Source organism: Gymnoscopelus microlampas (genome assembly GCF_963454915.1).
Source record: "Gymnoscopelus microlampas genome assembly, chromosome: 14".
Classification (NCBI taxonomy): Eukaryota; Metazoa; Chordata; class Actinopteri; order Myctophiformes; family Myctophidae; genus Gymnoscopelus; species Gymnoscopelus microlampas.
The window spans coordinates 11,790,243-11,812,748 of NC_139951.1; the positions used below are offsets into that span (position 1 = coordinate 11,790,243).

The 22,506-nt window shown below is 42.4% G+C and overlaps 2 protein-coding genes across 2 annotated transcripts in view; one reads left to right on the plus strand and one right to left on the minus strand.

Annotated features, from left to right (window-relative positions):
* LOC311060042 (phytanoyl-CoA hydroxylase-interacting protein-like) overlaps nt 1–870 on the plus strand; it is a gene marked incomplete at both ends in the record, with an annotated part of 26,016 nt that extends 25,146 nt beyond the window's left edge. The window contains 2 exons of the mRNA XM_084078167.1: nt 1–6; nt 496–870. The exon at nt 1–6 is cut by the window's left edge and continues 175 nt beyond it. Coding sequence (XP_083934293.1) covers nt 1–6; nt 496–870 — 381 coding nt within the window. The remainder of the gene's footprint in view (nt 7–495) is intronic.
* Nucleotides 871–6,450: 5,580 nt separating this feature from the next.
* On the minus strand, nt 6,451–20,953 carry fam13c (family with sequence similarity 13 member C; the record flags this gene model as incomplete). The annotated part of the gene is made up of 11 exons (XM_084078168.1): nt 6,451–8,881; nt 8,984–9,085; nt 9,386–9,585; nt 9,753–9,848; nt 10,440–10,523; nt 10,666–10,795; nt 14,080–14,164; nt 14,374–14,455; nt 15,888–16,026; nt 16,636–16,984; nt 20,731–20,953. The coding sequence occupies 11 exons, from the start codon at nt 20,951–20,953 to the stop codon at nt 8,746–8,748; spliced, it is 1,626 nt and encodes a 541-aa protein (XP_083934294.1). The 3' UTR covers nt 6,451–8,745.
* Nucleotides 20,954–22,506: the final 1,553 nt, after the last annotated feature.

A 22,506-nucleotide genomic window follows, 5' to 3' on the forward strand; every position in this document is an offset into this window, starting at 1 on the left:
TTCCAGGTACACACACTTCTTTACTGTTTTATGCAGGGAGAGAGTAGGGGAATGACATGCAGCAAATGGTCTGGCCAGCTAGGAATAGAACTGGGCACCCGCTGAGCAGGGCATTTTGTGGCCATATGGTGCCCTAACCCGCAATGCAGAGAGTGTGTGGATGGATGTAGCACTGTACTCATCATTCATATAAAGAAAAACATTGGTATCCTTTTAGAATATTTCCTTTAGAAAAAGGTTGAAAATGTGGTAATTCGAAAGATTTTCACCTATAATGGCATGCCCAAAAGAGGGATATTAGCATTAATGCGATTAAGATTACTCATCAAATAATTGTCAGCACTACAGCCTTAAATAATGTTAATAAGAATAAACACAGAAGCACCCAGGAGGAAGTTCCTGTTTAACACAAAGAAGGAGTTTGTGCCCCTAGAACGGGTACCCAGATTGCTCATGAAATGATGTTATAATTACTTTAACTGTGTTTGTGTACAGGTCGGAGCAGAGTCCCTCTTCAACCCAAACACCAACCTGTATTTCGGAGACTTCTACTGCATGTACACGGCGTACCACTACGTGATCCTGGTACTGGCCCCGCAGGGCTCCAAAGGAGACAGCTTCTGTAAGGGCAGACTGCCGGCCCTGGACCGAGCCAACAACCACTTCTTGACCTGCGTGGAGGGAGAGGCGGGCGGCCCGCTGTCCTTTCGCCACGCCCAGGACGTCATCCTTGAGGTCATCTACACGGAACCGGTGGACCTTGCTCTAGGAGAGGTGGCGCAGATCAGCGGTCAGGTCATGAGCCTGTCAACAGTCAACGCCAAGAAAGACCCCAGCTGCAAGACATGTAACATTAGCGTGGGGCGCTAAGGACAAGTTTGGCTAGCGAGCTATGCGGCTGAGCTACTCGTTGATGAGTTTAACGCCTAACAAAGTGCACTGTTGTATACTTATTGGCTACCTGCTGACTAGGTGCTAAAGCGCTGGCTGACTTTGTACCTCAATTGCTGGCTAACTAAGCAGCTAGTGGCTAATTTGCAAACTGGCTAACGTATCCCCACGGCCAACTCACCCTCTGCTGTTTCACTGCAAAACCCACGTGATTGCAATGCTTCTAGGACTTCAAACAGACACACACACACACACACACACACACACACACACCCACCCGCCCGCCCGCCCGCGCGCACGCGCGCCCACCCACACACACACACACACACACACACACACACACTCACTCACTCACTCACTCACTCACTCACTCACTCACTCAATTGAACCACTTTAATTATTGAACATTTCAGTTTGAGTATACCTAACTGTTTTCTGATTTTGTTTAGGAAAAACATAAAAAACACTTCAGATATGCAAAAATTGACATTTTTGGTACAAATGAAAGAGCAAGAGGTGGGTTTAGGACTGGTGATAAGATATGGACCCTGGTTCTGTTAAAGGGCTAGTCACAAGACTTGTAAAGAAGTTTTTTGTTTTTGTTTGTTTTTGTACACATTTAATAGACTGTGTAATATTGTCCTTACTATGCCCAACAACACGTTATCGAGTTTCTGATAACAAAACATAAGCTTAACTGAAAAGAACCAGTTGCAGTGTGACATTGAAAATGCTTGCTTCACTCAGACTGTTAAAACGTTCTGTCCCTTCATTTATTTAATGTAGATGTAATGTAAAAATGACTGTACATGTATTACTATTTTTCTATTGAGGTGTTTGAAGGGAGATTTTGGAGTGTGGAAATGTTATAGGCGTATGCATTGTGGGTGGACCAAGCTTGTTATCACAGCGCACAAATGTAGCATCACTTTTGCTATACTGTACATTAAAATGAAAGATGGCTACGTTTCTTCTGAGAGCTACAAGTAGCCTACAATTACCAACAGATCAAGCTACTAATGGACCAAGTGAATGATACATCATGGCACAATTAATTAAATGTATTTAAACTACAGTATTAACTGATCTACTGGCCTAAAGCGATGACAGACTGCCAGTAGACAGTCAAAAATGTGTTTTGAGGCAAACAAAATCAAACATTTAAACTTAAAACTCGTATAAAATATCTCAGTCAACACTAATGCAAATCTGCAGTTTTTAAGGCAGGTTTGATGTTATGAAATACACACGCTTGCAGTCTTATTCTCCACTCTTATGCTTCTGCATTCACATTTGAAGGTGTTTTATGCAGTAGCAGGTTCCCTTGCTTGCTTGCAGGCAGACTGGGGGCTATCCTTGTTTAACCCTAGTGTCCAAAGATATCCTTAGCTATGTAAGAACAATCTAATCTACAGCTATTTTCAGTGAAACGATTTGGTGTAGAGGGGAAAGAGTGCAGAGACGCATTGTGAGCTTGTAGATCAGCTATTTTCGGGTAAGATATTTGGTGTGTAGAGGGAAAAAGAAAAACGTACCTACCATACTAGTAGATGTCAGTTCCAATAAACATTATAAGAACAATGTATTTAACTATTTTTGTCACAAAATCTGAGATTTTCAGAGAGATCTCTCTGCACTCTACTTGTGTAGCTATTTACCTTGTTAACTAGAGTTCATGCTTACGCTGCTTATTTCGATCTTGCACTTGTAAGTCGCTAAGAGCGTCTAATAAATGCCTAAATTGTCATTGTAAAACGGCAGCGTCCTGGAGGGATTCGGTGGGCAGCTGAGCATGGTGTTTGTAGCAATGGTCTGCATTTCCCTCAATCTGTATTTCTATAGCACCTTGATCTAAAGTTCTCTACATTTACCCATTCATACACCGGCACCAGTGGAAACTACGCAAGGCACCGACCTGCTCATCAGGAGCAGTTAAGGGTTCAGTGTCTTTGCTCAAGGACACAGGAGGAGCTGGAGATAGAACCAGGAACCTTCTTCTTCCCAAACAGCCACTCTACCTCCTGAGCCACTGCCATGGTGCCGTCTAAGCGGCAACAGTGTCATTTCTGATACTGTACTGTAGGTCAGAGTTAACATCTCACAGCTGATTTCATTATTTAGTTTCATTCGTTTGTTTGATTGTTTAATGTTTCTTTTTTTCTTACGCATACCGAAAGATTACCTTGTGTTAAAACAGAATAAAAACCATGGAAACGTAGTTAGCAAAAATATTTATTTTCAACTTCTGTGTTTACAAAATTACAGAAGGAAAGAGAATTGCACGATGCGAAGACACTGTCAGAGATTGCAATATTTGAAGACTGTAATTCTCTCAGGCAAAATCAATACTAGAGACATCAAACCCAACGAGGTGTGCTCTGAAACCAAACATTCAACAACTCAAGGTGGAGGATCACAAGCATGATTTCACTCATAATCTTAAAGGACGTTTTAGTTGCCTCCAAGATTGTTGCATTCATGAATAGTTTGTCAGCAGTTACACTGGCTTTGTTTTCAAAATGCATGTTGTTTTGTTTTTTGGTCAGCAGACAGAACACAAAATCTGCTTGTATGTCATTAAAAAAAGGTTCAAGAATAGGAAGCCTCAAGTCTTTCTACCCTTTGGTGAATGTTAGAAAGAAAGAAAACAAGAGTTCCACAATAGGTTATTACCATCACTGGTCCATGGTTAACCATACTTTGAGTTACAACATTTCAATGTTTTTTTCTGCCATGTAAGAACATTTAAATTATTAGTCACAGTGTAGAAAGAAAGGGGGAATAAAACAATTCTAGCAGAACCTCCAATTCTAAATGTTTGATAAACAAGAAGAAAGACAGTAAAGGCCTTTGAAATTAATCTCCACATTATTTACACAGTATTTACAAATCAAATTATATATGTTTTACACATTTTCACATTGATTTTCAAGTTAAGACTTTGCCTGCTTCATGTTTTACAGCAGCAGCAAAAACTAAAATAAAAAACATGTTAGGATCACCTTATTTTTTTTTTTTATCTTTTGGAAAACAGGATCCTTTGTAATGAGCCTGTCATTACTGCACACTTGCTAAATTGATGCCGTAACGCAAATTGTATTTGCTCGGTGGCCAGGAAGAGTAATTGTTTGGAAAATTCGACTTTTTTATATCTACTCTCAACTGCCACAGTGATCTGATAACTGGTGGTTAGAGTTTTATGTTTTCACTGTTTTCACTGTTTCAAGAAAGCATTCCCTGCATCACTAATGCAGTGACGCAAGCTAAGTGCATGAACATTCTTTACTTTACTTCTCTAATACCGTACACATATGACTGTGTCTTATTATCTAGATTCAGTTACAGAGTGAGATTATTGGGCATTTGTTTTTTTCTTCATTTTTTTTACAGCCCTGTAACTTGCTGTTTATTCACACACATGGTAGTCTTTACCTCTGGGTACAAAGACATTTCCTGGACAAGGTTTCCCAAACGTATTTCAAGGCAAAACATAACAGTTTGTAACACAACGACTCACTTTCCTTTGGGACACACACGTGGAAACATGCACATTCACTTCATGCTTGAGAACTGATATCATCGAAAAATACACCCAGAGCAGTGCTGGATTTCATGCATCATCTAATCAGGTTCTAATTTAGACCTGATAGGACAACCGATGAATGCAATGAACTACACAATAGCAGTCCTCAGTGTTATCCATTTGAAACTCAGAGTCTACAAATATGACCAAATGGACCCATGGGTCCATTGTGGTAGTGAGGGTGTCAAGGACAAGAGTAGAACTTTACTTGTAACCTTTGAGTGTAAAAATAAAAAAATAAAAAAAAACATTTGATGGTTTCTTTTTCACTAATCTGAGTTCCCAGAAGTTTTCGCCGGCTCGGCGAGGAACTTCTGGGCCAGAGCCCTGGGATTTGTGGGCGGGATGTAATTTACGCTCTGAATCTGAGCGGACACGCCTCTTACCGGTCTGAGAGCTGTGCAACTCGTGTAAAAAGTCCGACGAGAGGCAAACAGCAGTACACAACAATGGCGGCCGAAATTTCTCAAGGGGAAATTGCTTCCCATCGATCCTATTTAGATGCAAGACCCACTGCATTTGGATCCCGCCCCCTTTTCTTCATTGGCTGTTGATTTGAATCACAACGCAGTGGCCGCGCCCCCGCTGTCCAAACTCCGAGGCAATGCCTCCCAGACTACTTTTTCACTAACATATGATCTACATACTGCCTGTTTTGCAAAAATAAACACAAAGATGTACAATATGCCTACATCTTCATCATTTTCCACAGTTTACATCTAACTAACTCAAAATAAAGTTGCATTTGCACAACAAATCACCATATGACAAAAAAATCTTTTCCTTTTTCAACGTAAAGTGCCATGTAGTATACCTTATAGATGAGTAAATATAATTTCTCTTTTTGTCCATAAATGCTCAATGTTTCTTCTTTCCCCCTGTAATAAAATGTATCATAACAGCTAATCTAACAATTGGTACATTGCATCTCTGTCCCAAATAGAATCATTTTAGGAAACAGCTCCTTTTAAATATATTATATTATATTATATTATATTATATTGCACTAAAACAACCGGCCTGGAATGCTATGGTTGGGATGGTTGGTTCTGAACAAGGCCTGTTGATCTTAGTTCGTTCAAACTCCTGCTTTATCCTAGCCTGATTATCAGACAGAAGCTGCGTGGAGCTTGGCTGCAGTGTCCGCGATTACCAGAGGGAGGGGATTCGAATTTCCCTAAACCAATCACAAGAGATTCACGATTCCGCCTACATCTGACGTCATCGTACAGCTTGTTTTAGCAGATATTCACTGATTGGCTTGTCGTTAGACCACTCCCACCTCCGACTCTGATTTGTCAGGTATCTCTTCGATCGCGAAAAGCCATAGGCTGACATTATAATGCCAGACCAAGAGGAGCTCACTCAGAGAGTGGGCGGGGTCTATGGGCTGGAACCAGGCTAGCTTTATCCATGTGCATTTATTCAATCTTTTGTAAAAAGGAAACACCGGCAGAGTTCAGACTATCTTTGTTCTGACAATGTCTATTCGGGAGTAGAGTTCAGACCCTCCGAACCCCTTTAGGGGTAGAGTTCAGACCCTCCGAACCCCTTCAGGAGTAGAGTCTAGACCCTCAGAACCCCTTAAGCAGTGGTGTGTTCTACCGTCAGATGCTGTGTACGGCGTATACCTTGGGATTTTTTCCCGTCGCCACCGTATACCTTCAAAAACTGTTTCATCCATTGAAAACGCGAGAGCGCATACCCACGACCACGCGCATCGTATCGTAGCGTATACCTTTCGAAAAAAACTAGAACACAACACTGCCCTTAAGGAGTAGAGACCAGACCCTTGGAAGTAGTCTGAACCGCTTTAGAAGGAGTAGAGACCAGACCCTCAGAAGTAGTCTGAACCGCTTTAGAAGGAGTAGAGACCAGAACCTCTGAAGGCCTTTAGAAGGAGTAAAACCTCCGAGCCTTTAGAAGAATTAGATACCATACAGCACCTTTAGAAGGAGCATAGACCTGGGCGCTCGGGTGGCACAGGGGTAAAGTACATGTTCAGTGTCCGTCACCACAGAGCCTAGGGGTTCGATTCCACCATAGGCGCATCCCGTTTGGCCAAGCGTCTATACGAACACAATTGGCCTGTGTTCGGGGGAAGGAAGGTGAGGAGGGTGATCTTTGTCGCTGTATGTACTCCTACGGGCTGGGGTGGCGCATTTTGAACATCCTCATGGTGGGGGCTCCTCACTGGTAAGTCAACCAGTAGGGTGTTGCCACATGTCTGTGGCAACACAGACATGTGTGGGGAGGAATTATTATTATGGCATAACAACTAAACTTGGAGAAAAGAGGGGTAAATCTTTTTTTTGCCTACTCTAAAAAAAAAATAAAAAAAGGAGAAGAGACTAGACCCTCTGAACCCCTTCAGGTGTTGAGACCAAATCTCCGGACCCCATCAGGAGGAGTAGAAACCAGACCCTCTGAACTAGACACATGGGGTTGTTATATCCCACTTTACTTGAATGTACTACATTGTAGTACATTCTCCCAAAGCCATCCGCTGCCTTTTAGAAGGAAGTCGTTTATAAAGAGTTTGTGCTTTCCCCTGAACACAGTGATTGAGATAAAGTGCATTTCATTGTCAGATCGGCACACACACCTAATAGGGTATAAAACGTTTTCTTTTTTTGTTTTGGTCCACAACTTCACTATTCTGCATGCTGGAAAATGTACAAGTGTTGACATCTAAAATGTTGTTCCAAACAGCACTGAATAAAAAAAAGAGAATTTAAACCTATAGTAGAAGGGTTACAGTAGTAAACTATACGTCAGAGGAAGAGTCTTAAAGTCATAGTACGTAACTTTGCCCTGTGTTTTTTCAGTTTTTGTTTTGGTTGCACACAAAACATCCTTGTCTATCAAAACAACTGTGAAGACACCACAATACAGCGAGAGGGCAATGTGTTTGTTTATTGTTTTGTAAACACAAGGCAAAGTTAAAGTTACATACTATGCCTTTAACTATGTGTGATGGCTGATTTAAGCAGTCACACCTGGCATCATACTGTAGTAGATAGATGTAGATTCAACATTGGCAACGGCTGTTCACTGGAGCGATGCATCAACGCGGCTGCCATATTGGCAGGGGGCAAGCCATGCTTCATAATACTGTACACGTACAGTATATATCCCTCATACATGTCTATTGAGACAGGAGGTCTTTCCACTATATTAAAACCATCATAACTCGCTGAATACTCATTATGGTTTGTTTCAAATGTCAGAGCTTTATGGTTAAATTAAGAACGTGGGCTTTCATGCCAAAACACCTTATCTTACATGGATAGCAACACTAGAATATACACAACTCAAGCATATTTCTTGCAGGAGTGTTATGGCAAGTTTCCCCTGCCAATATGGCAGCAACGTTGACGTACAATCCAGTGGCCAATGCAGCATCTGTATGTATCATACTGTATGTATATTATGTCTATGACTTGAAGGGAGAATCAATGTTTACATGCATTAGGAGCGCTGAGACCTCCTAGTCCCTATGTGGCCAACAAATCATTTTCTGATTCTGAATGCAGTTTGTTTTTGTTTTTTTACTATACAAATGCACACTTTCAAGTAATGCATTCTTCATCTTGATCCAGGAAAGGGAATGTATTTTCACATTCTAATTGGTTTTGGTCTTAGGTCAAGGTGGAATGATCATTTCTTTTGTTTCTCTCTGTCAAGTATACAAGTGTACTGTATACGTTTGTGCTCAATGTGAACGACATTGTCAAGTATATACTTGGAGTTCTAGGAATGTGTGAAAATGGTCGGTGGGTTCTGAACAATGACAATACTTCATCACATGCTGCTGTATAGATTCAGGGTTTCATTTTTTAGTTGAACTCGACAGATTTTTTTTTTGTTCTCCAAAAAAACAAAAAATGGAGCCAAAACAAAGGCGATTTGTTGAAATTCAAACTACGCATACTCACACACAGGTACTACGGTGACGCGTTGGACAACATCTGACCAAGCATCAGATGTTTGACGCGACAAGCTCCTCTGACTCATGTTTTTTTTTAACTGCCGCATCAAAATATTACAACCTGGGAGTGTGTCGATTCCAACGATTCACAAGAATGTGACAGTGGAACTAAAAAAAAAACACCACAGAAGTCTTTAAACGTTTAAATTAGCCCTCGTCTGGTAGAGTGTACATTTTACACTTTAGGGCACAAGGTTTATGTACACTTTCTTACTCCTCTCTGTAAAATATAAGCTTACAATTTAGGAGCAAGAATGGGGGGCGATGAGTCTATTTCTCATCACTTCCTGTGTGGTGGGGATTTTGTCACTTCCTGTTTGGTGAGGAGGACTTCCAGGAGTCGAAGTTTCGCCTTGAGATGCTTGTATTCCTGGTATTCTGCCGCCATGGGAGAACGGTCTTCTTTCTGACAGATTCTGTGGACAAACATGAGAGACACATTTAACGTTATACATTAATATTATGCAGTGTGGAGTTTGTGGTCACTAACTGGCCCTGGGAAGCAGTGCGTCTCTCACCTTCCTGTCTGACGCTGAAACTCCTCCTCAAACTCCCTCAGAACTTTGCGGCTTCTCTTCTTCTCCGAGCGCGTCTCCCTCAGACACTGCAGGAGTTCAGACCTGAAGGACACATTGTACAATACTGTAATGTTTGTTGAAAATAGAAGAAGAAATGATCAGCGCTTGTTCGGAACAGAGAAATCCACAGATCTCTGTACAGTATCTATCTGTCTGTCTGTGTGCCTGTCTGTCTTTGTCCCCTTTATGCCCATATATGGAGATCTCTACATCTGTCTGTCTATGTCCCTTTTTTCTGCCCATATTGATATATACTGTTGTCATAGACTGGTCTCCAAGTACTAGGATAATGGGTACTCAACGGGACAGACAGACAGACAGACAGACAGTCAGACATCCTACCTTGATGCTTCATGCAGATTGGCCATGTTGAACGCTTGTTGTTGACGGACAGCCTTCACTTCGTCTATTGGGGACACAAAGGCGGGATCACTGTCGTGGTCGCTGTCCTCCCCATTGGCTGCTGGCCGCGTCACTCTCTGAGGGGGCGGGACAGGTTCATAACTGACAGCATAATCTTCATCAGAGCCCTCCTCTTCCTCCTGCGATGTTAGAACAAGAAGATAAATTTAAATATTAAGGATTATCATCTGTGTGTGTGTGTGTGTGTGTGTGTGTGTGTGTGTGTGTGTGTGTGTGTGTGTGTGTGTGTGTGTGTGTGTGTGTGTGTGTGTGTGTGTGTGTGTGTGTGTGTGTGTGTGTGTCTTACTATGATAGTAAAAGTAGGGCTGGCACACAGCAGACGTTTGATCATCTGGTATCTGTCATACAGAGACTTCACCAGGCTGTCAGGCTGCTTAGAACCCTGAGAGAGAGAGAGAGAGAGAGACAGAGAGAGAGCTTTTCTATTAAAACAAAACACATCAGGGCAAAAAACAAAAAGGATCTAAACTAGTATGTAAAACAGCACACGTAATCCCAGAGAGCAAAGGCAGATTATGAGTCAATGGGCCCCTGGGCACAGACTTGTACAACCCCCCCAAGTTGACCCCCCCCCACCAGGTTGACACTGTGGTCAACAGCGCCATAACTACTTTCGAGAGGATCTACAGCGCACATGCATTGACATTCCAAGGCTGTATTGCACTTGCCCCCCCCCCCCCCCCCCCCTCGAAAGTCCTGATAAACTGATAAACTGGCGGGGTGAATGTAAAAGGTATCATGATGGTTTATTTCTTGCAATATCTGCAAAGTGAATGTTTAAGCTATTACTTCAGATTTCAGTAGGACTTTAGGGCTCTGTTATTGACATGAATGTCTAATCCCTTTGACAAGAAAAATGCAAAGTTAATAACAGTCAAAATTCACGCAAAGGCTCTGGCTTGGGGCCCCCAGAGAGAGAGAGAGAGAGACACACACAGAGAGAGTGTGTAGATGCTTGTGTGTATGAGCTTACTGCTCGGCCGTGCACACTCTCAAAGTACAGCAGACACTTCTGAAGGATCATCTTCTCCACCACCATCTGAGCCTGGGTCATCTCCTACACAGACAGGTGAACAGACAGATAATTTAGATAGATTTACAGATAGAAAGGCAATGGATAAATCTATGGATAGATCGATCGGCACGCACGCACGCACGCACGCACGCACGCACGCACGCACGCACGCACGTGCGCCTACCTTCACATTCTCAGGCATGCCCAGAGCCTGTCTCTTCTCTCTCAGTCTTTTGAACAGTGACTCCACCGTTTCCTCCAGAGTGGGACTATGTTGCTGTAGCTCAGGTGCCCCCTGCTGACTAGCATCGTACCTGCAGGAGGAGTTTCAGTGTGTCAGTATAGTTTCAACATGATTCCATTCCATTCATTCATTCATTTTCTTTATGAATAAAACCAGAGCTGCCAACTCTCACACAATCAGCATGAGACACACACAAATGACGCCCCTCTATTTCCTGTGTTGTCAATTGTCAAATTATCCCAAAGGGAAAAGTCAACTCATGCATTGAAACACATCCATCCACTTCTGCCGGGTTTACTTTTGAGCGACACAGTGAATTAAATTATTCTTTCTTCGGAAGGTGGCTGTCCTAACGTTCTAGCAGTGGTGTAAAGTACATTTACTCAAGTACTGCCGACTTTGCTGGAGTATTTCCAATTTTTAGTACTTTTACTTCTACTCCACTACATCTCAGAGGCAAATATTATACTTTTACTCCACTACAATTATTTGAAAACTTTAGTTACTACTAGACACTTTGTAGATTTAGATTATTATTAAAAACATACATTAACGACTTAAACCACATTCCTGCCGTTTGAAAATAGCCGATCTAAGCTCATTTGAGCTTGTAGATCTGCTATTTTGAAAAGATTTGTATACAAAAATATATTTGAAAACTTGTCAAATGGGACATACTGTGAACTTTCTACTTTAGGTACTTTACATTTTGATGCCAATACTTTTGTACGTCTAATTAGTACATTTTCAAGCAGCAGTTCCATTTCATTTATAACCCCAGACGTTGCTGATCAACATAGCTCATATCAATCAATTCATGTATATATGTTTAGTTTTGCTGCTTAAATATCTTATGTAATGTGCTGCTCTCCAGTGACATGGTTGTGTGTTCATGGTAACGTGTTCAATAGCCTCTACGCACAGTCAGCAGCCATATTGGAAAGAAATTGGGCCTCTTCCTTACTACTTCCTTCACAGGTTTTTACCAATTATACGAATTAAGTCTCTGTTCCATTTAGTGTAGCACAGTGGAACCCCATAACTCTGAGAGTGTACAAATGGAACCCGTAAGGGTCCATTTGGAACCCCCTCAATGAATCATGAGGGTACCTGGACCACACTTTGAGACCCACTGGCGTAGCAGTGTTTCCAGTGAGCCACCATGCACAATATCAGCACCCTGACTCTGTTAGACCAGAATGGAACAGACTAGACTAGAGCCTTCATTAGTATCATTGGTAAGTTAACACCTGTGAAGGAAGTATGGAAGAGGCCCGATTTTTTTCCAATATGGCTGCTGTACATACTCATAGAGCCAATTACCTCAATAATGTTTAAAGTAGTCTACATCATTAAAGAAAACACTCATATACATCAATACACAATAGCTGGCGCTCTGCTAGAGGAGGACCAGACTAGTGTTGTGCCCAAAACTAACTAACTAACTGGCTGTTTTTTGTTGTATTGTGTGTATACAACACATTGTATAGTGTGATCAGTGTATATCAGCACTATATTCAAAGGTCTTGGTCGCCCTCATGTGGACAAAATGGGTAAATCCCATTGTTCACTCATTAAAATATTGAAAACGAGATGAGGCAATATGGCACTAGTACGCATTCTACGGCGCTGGATTCTACACTACATAAGCTATTAAAATCTACCTAACAGCGAGAAGCATTGCTGAGGCGTAGTTAAACTAGTATTCCATGGCTTTTTTTTCACATAGAGAGGGGGGGTGCACCGTTCCTGGAGGTACTGCAATACCAGGTCGATGCGTGGAGTGGACGGAGCAAGCCCCTATTCCATCTCCCAGTTCCAAAAATCAATTTAATATATGGTCCCCGGGTAGGGGACGTATCAGATATTAAACTGATAAGAACAGATACTACACTTGATCTTAGCCAAAAGGCCGAGAAGCGATGCCGCACCGCCACTCGAGAGAGCCAATTGATTCTAGAACATACCACACTCCGTCACGCTTTGTTTGACACAAAATATGAATACAAACACAAATAACGCCACATCAAACCCCTCTGTAATGAAGTGTGAAACGTGTGTCTTAACCAGGTATCAATGCAACGATAAACTACAAATGTAACTCAGCTGTGATTCAACGTCCTCCATTACTTCCAGTGTTGCCAGATATAGAGAGATAAATAAGCAACCAGGTCTAGGAAAACAAACCCAATAGAAGCAACTTGCAACTAGGGTACTATGCCATACATTGAAATTAGCTGTGAGCTTTTAGATCGGCTACTTTCAAAAAGTCTTGAAATTAAATTTGGAATATTTGGAATATTTTTTTGAAATGATTTCTAACAACACAAATCTGGTACGGGACTCCCTGGCGGGCACAAACCATTTTCAGATGGGGGTTATATAGACAAATACAGAATAATTTTGGGGTCCATGACATGAAAATATTTGAGAAGCACTGGTTAAAATAATGTAACTAACAAGCAACTAACACTTTACAAACAAGCCCAAAAAACCGCAACCATTAATATTTACGTTTAATATTTTAAGTCGCTTATAGTAAGCGGACATGGCAACACTGATTACTTCCTGGAACAAGTTGTTTCAAACTGATGACGCATTTCGCCATGCTCCAATGAGAAATGGGAAAGAGCGGTGAAATAAAAAATATTTTTACAGTATCTTTACAGGGATGAAAATACACTGTAAGTGCTATGCACTCAACTAAATGGTAAATACGTAATTACACCATGTATCATTATTGAATAATATCCGTGAATCGATTGAATGACAAACATATTCATCATGACGCGTTTCAAAAATATTTAACGATGACAGAGCTCTGGCACTCTCTGGTGGTCAACACAAATAAATGCAACGAGTTGGGGTCTGAGTAGGCCAGTGCCAGTGGTTAAAATGAGCAGTGGTGTTAAGTACATTTACTCAAGTACTGTACTTAAGTACCATTTTGAGATACTTTACTGGAGTATTTCCAATTTTCAGTCCTTTTACTTCTACTCCACTTCCACTACATCTCAGAGACAAACATTTTACTCCACTACTACTTTAGTCACGATTTGTATTATTACAATAATTAATATTATTAAAATGACTTGATTTAATTTCATTATAACCCACCTATAAATTATACCAGCTGTAATACCCGGTTGGGGGTATGGATTAGAAGTTCATAAACTGAGGTAATGGACGTGAATAATATTTTTTCATTACTTAAAGTTCAACAATGAATACAAATACATTTCTTTGGTGTGCAGTGGTGACACCGAATGGGTGTATCAACAAATATTACAGCACACATGCCACCAAATCTCTCTCCGGTGTTTTCTGAGAAGTTGGCAGCCATGCTGTTGTTACCTGCAGACGTCAGTGTGTTGCTGTCCTGTGTCATCACCTGCCTCCTGGTCCTTCAACTCAAATATGGACTGTCTCAGTTTCAGCTCTGGGAAAAGGGAGAGCAGGGCCATTCATGATCAGCTGGAAAATGACTGGAGAAACTAACATTTGCTTTTCTTTTAGTCTATCTGTCCATCCATCCATCCATCCATCCGAAAGAGTAGCCTATGTGTTACTTTTTATTTCAAACGTAGGCTATTTTAGTGTAATGAACTGAACAGGTATATATATACTGTAATATTAAAAATGTTTTACCTTTGAGCTGTTTGCGAGCCTTGGCCAGTTCAGTCATGACTCTAACTATCTCTGGGTTGGCACTCTTGTCATTGTAGGACGGCTGAAAGAGAAAGGAGTGAGGGTCAGAAACCGCAGAATCTACATTTTTAAACTATTCTATTGAACACCCTTTAAGTCTGCGTGTGGAAAAGTATTAAAACACGCTTCTGGCTAAACCTCCTAACTCCATTGGATCCTCAAAACTGTCGCTCAAACCACCTCTAACTTTGGAGATAGTTGTTTTGTCCATCATTGATTAGAATGACGAAGTCAGACGGAATCTCCACATTAATGGTCAAAAACCTCCTAACTCCACCTGGGCTGTATTTGGGTAAAGTGATGATAATATAAGGACACATTCAAGTATCTGACAAAGTATAAAGTCACCATACCAACTTTGATAAGCCAGTATTGTGTTGTTCTAAAAACATGTTTTTTATTTACTGAAAAGTTAATATATTGGACAAAGCTGGTTTCTGCCCGACAGCAGAGATATACAGTATATTTGGTTCTTCAACAGGTGATGATCATGCTATGTTTTACAAATACAGGACCTGCCACTATTCATTCATTGAAAACCCCCCAGTGACCATTATAATATACGGCAGGTCTGTTTTATGACCACAAGGGGGAGACACCAGCACATTCAAGAATTCCTCTGGAGGCTGAGAAAGATAATATTGTAAGTTGACACATGCCAGTATGAGGGACTGTGTAAATGTGGGACTGGAGAACCTGACAGCATGTCTTTACATTTTACTTTTGCAGTAACAGTGTGCATACTAGAGTGGTGTTCACTCCCATTTCTAGTCTCTGTTGTCTGGTTTTAATGAAGACATGGTCCCCCAGGACACAGTCCCTGCCTAGATTCTATTACTATTGTACATTACAAAAAAATGATAGTTGGCAGTGACAGTTCTCTGTCCTTAATCCCCTTTCTTTTGAGACACAGGAAAGTAAGACAGCTGAGAGGGAGACAGCGTAAGAGAGACAGACAGTAAAAAGCAGAAAGAGAAACATTGCAGGAGAGACAGACAGTTAGCCTGGTTCCAGACGGATCTGCCTTTGCAAAATCCACGTAGTGTGACGTGTGAAATTGTCTGGCCACGCGAGGCTAACAGACAGTAGGAAAGCTGAGATGGAGACAGTGTAGGAGAGACAGACAGTAGGAAAGCTGAGAGGGAAACAGTGTAGGAGAGACAGACAGCAAGAAAGCTGAGAGGGAGACAGTGGTATTTCCAGACATGAGTTGATCCCCAGGGCTCTATACTTAGTCAGCTCCTTTTTTTCCCTATTCACTAAATGTCATTGCTGAAAATAGCCGATCTACAAGTTCACAACGCACCGCATTGCGACATGTTGTGAGCTTGTGGCTAACTTCTACAACATCAACATTTTATTCTATTTATATATAACTATTACGACATATGTGTTTGCATGTAATCACTTGTTATTAATGTATTAAAAATACATTAATAACCAGTTATTATTACCTTGTAGTTCATCTCCTGTTCAAAGTGCTCCTCAAACTTCCTGACTTTCCTCTTCAGGGCCTGGATGTGTCGGGTGAGGAGAGGGATGGAGGGAGGGGCCGTGACCTCTGACCCCTCTGCCCTGTCAAGACCCCTGGAGCTACACACACACACACGCATGCGCGCGCACACACACACACACACACACACACACACACACACACACACACACACACACACACACAGATAATCCTCTATTAAAATTGGCTTATGGGAGGGCCGGCCGGTGGACCACATCACTCTGTCTAAGACATAACCATAAACATATACTGTAGATAGATAGATAGATAGATAGATAGATAGATAGTAAGAGTGACATTTTATATATTTTATCTATCTATCTATCTATCTATCTATCTATCTATCTATCTATCTATCTATCTATCTATCTCTCTGTCTATCTATCTATCTATCTATCTATCTATCTATCTATCTATCTATCTATCTATCTATCTATCTCTCTCCTCTCTCTGATTGCAGTGCTGTTGACAGTCAGACAGACAGCAAGATAGACAGAAAAATAGAGATAGACAGACAGACAGACAGACAGACAGACAGACAGACAGACAGACAGACAGACAGAACGACTAGTAGGCAGACAGAACGACTGGTAGGCAGACGGGTAGACAGACATAAAGATAGACAGACAGACAGGTAGTAGGTAGTCAGAAAGACAGGTAGACACAGACAGACAGACAGGAAGACCTACAGCATGTAGGTCTGGTTGCAGGGTGGGGACGGCGCGAGGTCAGGGTCAGAATTGAACCTCAGGCTGAGGGCAGAGCAGCGAGGGGAGGGCAGAGGGCTGTGACCCCCCGCCAACAGATGGACGAGACCCCCACCACCTCCTTCTCCGTCACTGGGTCCTCCAGGGCTTCCCCACAGAGGGGCGTAGGGGTGTGGGCTCTGTGGGTAATCTCCGTCAGCCACCAGGGGGTGACAGCTCTGGGTCGGCTGGAGCGGGGCCAGGGGCTGGTGGTTCTTGGGTGACAGGGTCTTGGGTGACATGGTTTTGGGTGACAGGGTTTTGGGCGACTGTGGTGGTCTGTTAAAGAGCTCTGTGGAGAGACCAAAACATGGAGAGAAACATTAATTAAGAATATGCATTGGTCCTAAGCATTCTCTGCTCAAATCTGTCAACTGGAGACGAAAAGCAAAACAGTAAATAAGGCATGCTTATTTCTATTCTTTTAGCTAGAGCAGGGGTGTCCAAAATGCTTTCAAAGGGGGCCATATTTGAAAATATTAAAATCCATCAGGGCTGACTGCATCTGCTGTCATACTGTATAATAACTTTGGATCATAACAAAGTCAACATACAAATGCATGTCATGTCATTAAACTACAGTGCAATATCAATGCTCTTTTGTTGGCAATGTCGCAGAAAGTAAGTCACTCATTTTCACACGCATGCACTGCATTGCTATTCCATTTACAGTCCAATAAAAAGTCTTTGGTTCAAATGGCGGTGTAACCAAATGTAACCAGGTGTGAAATAGGCTTTCTTTCACATATTACGAATGAAACAACACAAGGAACAAGTAGTAAGGAATCATTACAAATTCTACTGAGAAATAGCCTATCTGCCCAGGTTAATTTCAAAACACTCAGAAACTTGTATGTATGAATTTCACATGACTATACAGGCAGGCCATGAATAATACATTTTAGAAAGGAAGCCGCAAGCCATATAAAATGTCTTTGGCTATGTCTGAGCTAGAGTGTCGTAATGCTGCCCTAGTGTATGCGAATAGAGGAAGGGAATCAACGTCATGCGAGTGTTGGAAGTGCAAACAAAGGTGCTTCTTGCAGGGGTTTGGCTTCTTTTCAAGCCTTGGGAGCTTGAAAAACAAATATCTACCATTTTTCATAAGATGGTTGTTGCAGGTCCCTACTCTACATAAGCATAGTTTTTTTGGCACTAGGACAGAAATAAATATCTACTGTAGGCCTACTGTATATGATCCATCTCACTAACGCAGCACTGATACCTAACCTGTGTTGTTTGCATCTCCAAGACAATGGCGGATTTGGCTAGCCTTGCAGTATGTGTGCGTGTGCTCCAAAAATGGCATGTTTCACACAGAAAAGGCAATTCAATGTGCTTTACACATGGCATGAAAAGCATGAATCACTTTTCTGTCTGGTTTCAGTTAATTCAACGAAACCTTGAAAATCAAAGGAAAGAGCTGGTAGAGCTATCAAAAAGGCTTCAAGAAGACAACTCAAGCAACAAAATGCAGAATAACTTTCTCAAAGCCAAAAAAAATAGGCAGGCTTCTCAGGAGCAGAACAAACATAAAACTTAACATACAAACATAATAAAGCACTAGCCTTAACAGACATCTGACAGAGGACAGAGCTTATAATCACACACTAGCAGCTAGCACAGGTGAACACGATGGACAATTTACACAGGTGGGACTGATTACACTGACTAGAGATTTTGAGGACATCAGGTGGACAGGGTTAGGGGGAAGCACAGGACAAGAACACTGTCCAGGACCAGGTAGGAAAAACAGAAGTAGGAGGAGATCAGAGATATAGGCAAGCGACAGATCCTCTGGGGTGAAACTGATCCGTTTTATCAATTATAGAAAAATATCAATTTTAATAAAATGATTGATTTTTTTTTTTTTTTACAGAAATACATCTTATCCGTGTACGTTCAACTTAGTCCAAACTGTATTAAGTCATTTATCCTTTAGCCCCATTGACACAGTTTAGAATGCCATTGCTCGCAAGGCTTGCACCAAAACTAATACGGCTTAACACAACACCATCTTGAAATCACAAACATGTAGTTGCCAGACGAGCATGAATTTATCGTTAAGTGTGTGTGTGTGTGTGTGTGTGTGTGTGTGTGTGTGTGTGTGTGTGTGTGTGTGTGTGTGTGTGTGTGTGTGTGTGTGTGTGTGTGTGTGTGTGTGTGTGTGCGTGTGTGGGTTGAGAGACTAATCTGTATCTTTCCCCTCTCTCCACCTCATGTAGATTATCACACACAGGTGTCTTTTCCAGAACCTATATGATGGCATATGGTCTGCCACCTTTCAGATACAGTATAGCTGTGTACTTCTTATCAAACATGACTTTTCAGTTTCACGACAGTCAACTTATGTAGCCATAATGTTAATGACATTACTGATCTTACAAAAGACATGCATGCTATACTGTAGTGTAGGTGCTCCTGCCAGTGTCCTACTGTACTGTCCCCGAGCACTGCACAGTGGCTGTTGACTGCTCCTTAGGATGGGTTAAGTGCAGAGGACAAATTTCCCCAAGGGGACAATAAAGTAAAATCTAATCAAAATCACTTCCTCTCACAAAGGACTGTCTGTTCCTTTTCATTTCCAAGAGGGCGGCCGTAGCTGAGTGGTTAGAGAGGCCATCTGGTAATAACACCCCCCCACCTCTGAGTGAAGCTGAAAGTGAATTTCCCTTGTGGAACTAGCAACGGTCTCCCCCTCCCCAACCCCAAAGCATTGCCATCATCACATGCCCCAGACACAGAAAGCGATGGAGAGAGGTGGACAGTGAATGTGTATGAGAGAGAGAGAGGGAGGAAGACAGTAGAGATGATGTGCAACTGGTAATTATGTGCTACTCTTTCATGGCTGTAGATATTTCACGGTATACATCGCTATTATTATTAGGACATGAGATTTGCGCTCTACTGATCACGCCTTTCTAGTCTATAGTCCCAAAACCCAGCTCACACAAAGAGGTGAGTTCATATCGGTACAACCACCCCAGACCATCAGCAGGACTCGACTTGCGTCACAGTTGCGTCACGGGCCATGGCCAGAGAAGTTTTCATGATCACCTCTGTGTTTTCTTTTTCTCATTTTATTTTAGATCATGTACAATCTCAAACTAGTGCATAATAATTAGAGACGAGGAAGGAAAGAAAAAGGCAGAGGTCCAGGCTCGTAACCACTTAATCCCTCCCCTATACTTAACCACTAGATCTGCTATTTTAGCCATTTTTGAAATGTAAAAATGTGAGGCCAAGGTATAATGTTCTTACAATAAAGCATCTATTTGGGCTGTTGGGAAAATTAGCCACAGCAGGACAACCAACCAGGATAACGTGATATTGTGTTAAGTTCTAATGTTGTTAGAACATGACATCTTTATACTGTATCATAACATTATACCATATTATACCATACAATAGTATTAGAATTTCACTCACAAATACCTACACCTACTGTATAGCATAAAATAACAACTATATAACATTACATTAGAACATAACTATAACATAGAGTTCAACCATAGCATAACATTAGAGCAACATAATATTATAACATTATGCTTTGTTTTGCTATGTTATTATCTCACCATAATGTTATGATGTTTCAGTGTCAGTTGTATAATGTATTCTAAAGGTATGTTTTAATGTTAATGTTATGTGATGTGATGTATGTTAAGGTATGGTTTAAAGTTAATGTTATGTGATGCATGTTCTAAGAATTTTAAATTATTGTACAACGTTATGTTATAAAGTTTATAATTTAACATTGTCATAAAATTCTGATCAAATATTAGGCTATGTTAGGGTTAAGGTTATAATTGTTCTAATGTTATGCCATGTTATGTGGTGACGTAAAAGGAATGTTCTACATTCTAATGTGTGTGTGTAAGCGTTTCCTGGTGGGTGAGTATTTAAACGACGCATCTACACCTAGATGTGAGTCATAGCGGAGAGAGAGAGAGAGAGAGAGAGAGAGAGAGAGAGAGAGAGAGAGAGAGAGAGCATGTTTGTGAGAAAGAGAGACTGGGTTCTGCCATGCAGTCGTACCTGGGGGGCTGTTTTCATCCGCAGGATAGCCGTGGCACAGAGCCACCGTGGGGGGCCCTTCCTTTGCCCCGTGGACTCCCCCCAGACCACAGGGGCTCCTCTGCTCCTTGCCACCATGCAGAGGAGGGGTGCTCTCCTCCGGGGAGGGACCCAGCGACGGCCCCCCCTCCACCTCCATGGCCTGGAGTTTCAGCAGAGAGCTCTGCAGGCAGAAGCAGAACATGACTGACTGAGGAGGAGGCAGTGGTGCCACTGGTGGTGGTGGTGGTGGTGACGACGATGATGATGATGATCGCAGCCTCTGTCTCACGACCCTCGCAGAGGGGCAGTGCTACCAGTTTTCACTCAGAAAAGAGTCTGGATCAATTGGTCAATATCTGCCCTAACGAGTCTTTTTAGGAATCCAACAATTATCGTCTCGGTCAGTTCATGCCCACAATAGCCCAATCCGATACAATGAATGTGACACGAGGTCTCTCTCACGCTCTGTGGGGGTCTTTCTTGGATCAGTCGGTCGTATTCCAGATAGTAGCCGGAGCCGCTCCACTGCAGGTCAGTCGGGACAGCATCCCTACGAATGACTGACAGGAGAAGGAGGTGTGGTGGTGATGATGGTCGCAGCCTCTGTCTCACGACCCTCACAGAGGGGCAGTGGTACAGTTTTCACTCAGCAAAGATTGTCTGGATCAATAGACAATCGCTTCTTGCCTAACGAACCTTTAGGAATCCATACAATTGTCCTCTCAGTTCATGTCCAGTTCATGTCCTCCTCAAGCTGTTCAAATGAACGAGACACGAGGTCTCTCTCTCACGCTCTGCGGGGTCAGTTGGTTGTATTCCAGATATTAGACGGAGCGGCTCCAATGCAGGTCAGTGGGGGACAGCATCCTCCTATGAGTCGTAAAACCTCTGGTTCCTCTTTTTTTCCCCCTCCTCTCTCTTCCACTGTTCCCGTCAGGTCGGCTGCTGAATCAGCCGGCTGCCATCCTCATGTTGGGAGGAGATAGATAGGATCCTCAGTCTGCAACTGAAATGCAGTGGAGAGGAGAGATAAGGAGGTTTAACATCCGTTGATTTGCTGCACGCCTCTCTCTCTCAATCTCTCTCTCCCTCTTTCTCTCAATATGGTTTTCCCGCTGGATGGTGGAGTGAAGGAGATAAGAGATGCTGATGGAGGAGAAGAGGGAGAGAGGTGGATGCTTGGCGTCACTCAGCCCACACTGACTCTCTCTCCTCTGATTGGATTAGAGGTGTGTGTGTGGGGAGGTGGGAGGGAAGGAGGGATGACTGGAGGAAGAGAGGAGAGAGGGAAAGAGCGAGGGGAGTGAGTATGGATGGAGAGAGAGAGAGAGAGTGGGAGAGAGATATGTTGCCTTTTTCTGATAGAGGAGACGGAGTGGGGGAGGGGCGTCTCTCTGCCATATGACATCACCTTGCAGCGTGCGTGTGTCGCGCGTGTGTGCGTGCGTGCGTGCGCGTGTGTGTGTGTGTGTGTGTGTGTGTGTGTGTGTGTGTGTGTGTGTGTGTGTGTGTGTGTTTTTGCGTGTGTGTGTGTGTGCGTTGCAGGGCGTGGGCTGCTGCATGAATTTCATTCACAAAAAGGAGCTTTGTGTAAGAATGGGGGAGTCCAGTTTTTGTCTGGGTGAGTCATCATCCTCCTGGATTGCCCCCCCCCCCTCCCTCTCTCTCTCTCTCTCTCTTTCTCAGTCCCCTTCTCATGTTCTCTAGCTCTCACACCCTCCCTCTCCCTCCCTCTATCACTCTTTCTCTCTCTCA